This window comes from Penaeus vannamei, chromosome 7 (assembly GCF_042767895.1).
Source record: "Penaeus vannamei isolate JL-2024 chromosome 7, ASM4276789v1, whole genome shotgun sequence".
In the NCBI taxonomy this organism is placed as follows: Eukaryota; Metazoa; Arthropoda; class Malacostraca; order Decapoda; family Penaeidae; genus Penaeus; species Penaeus vannamei.
In genome coordinates this window covers 11,614,892-11,619,374 of record NC_091555.1, presented here as the reverse complement: position 1 = coordinate 11,619,374, position 4,483 = coordinate 11,614,892, and the positions used below count along the sequence as shown (strand labels likewise).

Here is a 4,483-nt window from a genome sequence, read left to right as displayed (position 1 = left end):
TAATGTTTCCTCTTTAAAACAAAACTTACCTTCTGTGAGTTTGTAAAGTCTTAATAGATAGTTGATACTTTCCAAATTTGATTTATTGAATTTTAATATCAACTCCTATACAAAGTAAAGGAGTGAGGAGATGATTTAAAAGTCTATTCAGAAAATTTAGCGTGAATTTTATTGAAAGTGGTTTTGTAGGTTAGCTTGAGTTTTATTGAAAAGGGTTTTGTAGGTGATGATGTAAATACATTTTATAATGCATTGAAAAGTGAATATCTAATCTCATTACTTTCAGACATCATTTTCCAATGATGGTGGTGACACACTGTCAGTCCATTCTCGAGGCAGCTCAGACTCTCGAAGCAGGACGTCCTCTGAACGTCACAGCTGTGGGAGCAGATCTCGCAAAGATGCACAACACAAGACCCATGGCTCAATACTCCGTCATGTCATACTCACGGGTGTGGCAGCGCAGCTGGTCTCTGCTCATGTAAGAATAATGTCAGGATGTTCATAGAAAAACTATTCAGTTGACCTTTGTAAAATTTCCATAGTCCTTACTTAGCTTAATCCTTAAGTATTGCAAGCCCTCCAACTTATCAGTCCCCTTAGCTGCTAGAGAGGATTGATTTTTGACAGATTTGGGTTGTTAACTTTTTAAGAGCTCATTTTTACTCATAAATACATAGAAGAGGTAGGTGGTTGATATGGTATAGTGTGTAGAAGGGGAATGTGGGGAAGGAAAAGATGGGGATTTGGCTGGATGAAATATGCGCCATACAGTACCAGAACTAATAATTCCTATTTGCAGCATTCCATCTATACAAGATGTGATATCTCCCTCATTCATTTCTTTACAATTACATTCCCTGCAAAAAATTAGTAAATAGCAAAGAATACTGTAGGTCTGGCTCACTTTGACATTGTATGTAGAGCTTGCTAAACAGGTAATAATCTTGTACTTGAGTGTGGACCCAGTCAGTTAAGGCTAGAAGAACCTTGGCTTTGGTGTCTTTTTTCCATTTTATATAACCACTGTCAACCCAAGGGCCAATCTCTCAAAAGCTTAGGTTGGCGATTTTTTTCTGAGCTGTGATTTAATTTGAAATACCTCCAGAGCACTATGTTTGCATCTATATAATCATTCAAAAGAAATGTTTTACAAACACTGCTATTTTGCAGCAAACAGAAATTCTATTGTTATTTGATTCAGTTTACCTTTTCAAGACAAATATAAAGTTGCTGGCATAAATAAAGGAAATTCCAGTATTACTGAATGCTTTACAAAGCTTGACTTGGAAAGTGAAAGTCCTACCACAGATATTGCTAACCCACATTGGCCTGAGGTTATGATTTTTCTGCTATCCCTTTTTAACTTTTTAACTAGATTTTGATAGCTGCGCTCCATGTTAAAGATCCATTTTAGTTATGTTTCAACTGCTGCTTTAATACTAAAAACATCATATAGAGTAACTGAGCAGTAAATCAGTGTTTCTAAATATCAACAACAGTCAGACTCTGTGGTTTGTATGGGACAAGAAACTTCATTATATAATTTTCCTGTTTTGGTGATATCCTCTTCTTCCTCTATCTCATAGTTTCTCCCATCTTGTCCTCATTATGATAGAGTTATTTTACATTTAGGACCGTGTGGGTGCTGGGCTACCAACAACCATGGCAGTGGGTAACATCATATGCATTGGCACAAGCCATGGCCTCATCCTTGTCTTTGAGCCTACTCAGGCTTTGAAATTCTGTTTAGGATCAACACAAGTAAGTACAAAAATATATTTGGATGCTGTTCAGGCAAGTGAATAACAATTTTGAAGGAAAAGGTGTATGCACATTTTTGGTATGTTGTCTTTTTATTGTTATAATCTTTTTGTTTAATATCTTTTGTTGACTATTTGTGGCAGTTGGGAGAGCAGTATGGATCTGTGTCTGCTCTGGCCCTCAACCATGACTGCACTCGCCTCCTTGCTGGCTTTGCCAAGGGTCAAATTTGTGTCTTTGATCTGACATCCAGCAAGCTCCTTCAGACGATCTCTGATGCTCACACACCATTCACAGCTGTTTTGCATTTAAAGGTATATACAGATATTTTTAAATTTTGGATTGATGACAGTGGTAGGAATATATATGCATAGATCTTTCACATGCATAAAAGTCTGGAAGTTTGTCTGACTTTAACTGTGCTTCTTTCCTTTTTGTACAGTGGACAGACTTTCCTGGAATGGCTGTCATTAGTGACAGCGGAGGGTCTGTCTTTGAGCTCTCCATCAAGAGGACTATGGGGCTCAACTCCAATGAGTCTCGTTGCATATTCTCAGGCAGTCGTGGGGAAGTGTGTACTATTGAACCCCTCTTGATGTCACAGTTCCGTGCTACCCCAGTGTCAGAACCAGTCATATTGGCAATGGCTACTATATCAAAGGTGTGTTAACTGTTCCATTCTCTGGAAGAGTGCATGAAATGAATATTTTTTATTATGATTATAGTAACAGATGTTACCTGATATTGAGGATGAAAGTGGGTGTGAATTGCTATTTGCTGCATAATCATGAGATTCCTTGACTGTCTTTATTAGTAGACCTCTGTACTATTTGCTCTACATTTCTTTGATATAATGCATTACTATTACTGTTACTTAAGCCATTTTGCCATACATCAAGTGGTTCATATATATCATATTTAAACTTTTTGCTTAAAAGATTTGTAGACTGATATGTCATCCATAGATTCTCAAAATTTTAACTGAAAGTTTTCTTATAACCAATTTCCTTATAACCAATGTGATTTCAGGTCATTGTGGTATCTTTGAGGCCACAGTTGAAAGTATTGTTCTCTCACCCACTAAAAGCCTCTGCATCTACGCTCCCCCTCTTGGCTTGGCAATTTGTAGTGATACAAATGCCTGATGGAACGAGAGTGATTGATCCAGTGCTGGCCTTTGGTCGTGAGAAAAATGTGTATTTTTATCAGGTAATTAGAGTACTATATGATCTCAGATTTTTTATTTCCTCTTTTTTAGAAAGAAATCAACCCAACTCATGCATTTCATGCATCTGATATGGTAATGATTGGTTCAGCTATGAAATTATTATACTTTACATGTTTATAGCTGTAGAATTGTAGTAACTTCTTGAAATACGATTTTGCAGTTGACACATGGAAGTCAGGAGGAGTTGCAGTTTATCCCACTGCAGAAAATGTCCTTATCATACCTAGTCCAAGCCATGGCATGGCTCAACTCCCGGACTCTAGCTGTGATGGATACCAAAGAGCACTTGCATGTAATTGATGTCAAGACTCAAGATGAACTAGAGACTGTAGATCTGGCCCACCTTGGCCTGGTGTATGCTTCTGCACATTTTAAAGCCATTGCCACTGGGAGCAATGTCAGTAAAGCAATGGTAGGTTCAAGAAAAGTGTTATTTACTTGGAAAGGAATATAAATTGCAGTATCACACATTCTTGTAAGTAAAATTGTTGAGCAAGACTTCATGCTTTGAGGAAATCAAGAAACATTTTCTTTTTTTTACAGGCACTGGCAGGTGAGAGAGCCTGTTATCATTCCATGGTCAGTTTTGGATCGCAAGTTCTGCTACTTGGCACAAAATCTTTCCAGGTAAGTTTGTTTACAAAATATACTTTATCATCCAATAATGTCTTGACATAGATAACTGGAGCATTTATATATTTTACATCATGATTTTAAGTCTGCTGGTCTTCTTTTGTTTTCTTAGATTAACCTAGATCCGAGTTGTTCAAAGTTGGTTGATTGGTTCTTATGTGGGCATTCTTAAATTCCTCATGCTCGCTTTCAACAGATATCTGTAATGTCTATCTCCTTAAGGAATACACTCTTGCTGACAGTAGCTTTGTGTCCACCATCCATGCCAATGACATGTTATTGTAATTTCAGGTAGTCACAGTGCGCACCTGGGTTGACCGGCTGGACCACCTTGTCCGTGGGGGACATGTCCGTGAAGCTCTGCAACTTGCATTAGACATTTATCAAGACAAAGCTCAAGCTGTTGTAGGCCTCAAACATAAAAGAGAGAAAAGACAATTGGTGAATTAAGTTCTCAAGAATTTTATGCAAATTATCATAACTATTTGTATGTACATTGTTTCATATCACTTGCAAACTAACTCATATCTCTTTCCTTACTGGAATAAGACTGTGATGTAGGTGTCTGCTTTTCCTAACAGCTTGTTCAAGAAAAGATCAATGAGCTTCTGAATCAGTACCTTGACTCTGCACTAGAGAAGCTTCCAGAAAGGAACAACCTGGAAGGCCTGAATAAGTATTATACCCAGTTGGTCCCTCTTTGCGTCCAAGTTGCTGTGGGAGCTCACCTTCGGGACCTGCTGTTCGGGAGGATGTGGGACCTCTTCAGTGAAGATGCTATATCTAAAGGTATTCTTTGGCTTTTAAATTCTTTCATGGGTTTCCTTTGGAAGTTTTGTTCATATCTTCAAGAGTGGG

At 37.9% G+C, this 4,483-nt stretch overlaps 1 protein-coding gene across 1 annotated transcript in view; it reads left to right on the top strand.

Moving 5' to 3' along the window:
* Vps8 (vacuolar protein sorting 8) overlaps nt 1–4,483 on the top strand; it is a gene marked incomplete in the record, with an annotated part of 24,099 nt that overhangs the window by 3,193 nt on the left and 16,423 nt on the right. Inside the window, 9 exon segments of the mRNA XM_070123512.1 lie at nt 287–481; nt 1,636–1,764; nt 1,908–2,078; nt 2,207–2,425; nt 2,794–2,973; nt 3,153–3,404; nt 3,536–3,619; nt 3,917–4,066; nt 4,207–4,414. Coding sequence (XP_069979613.1) covers nt 287–481; nt 1,636–1,764; nt 1,908–2,078; nt 2,207–2,425; nt 2,794–2,973; nt 3,153–3,404; nt 3,536–3,619; nt 3,917–4,066; nt 4,207–4,414 — 1,588 coding nt within the window.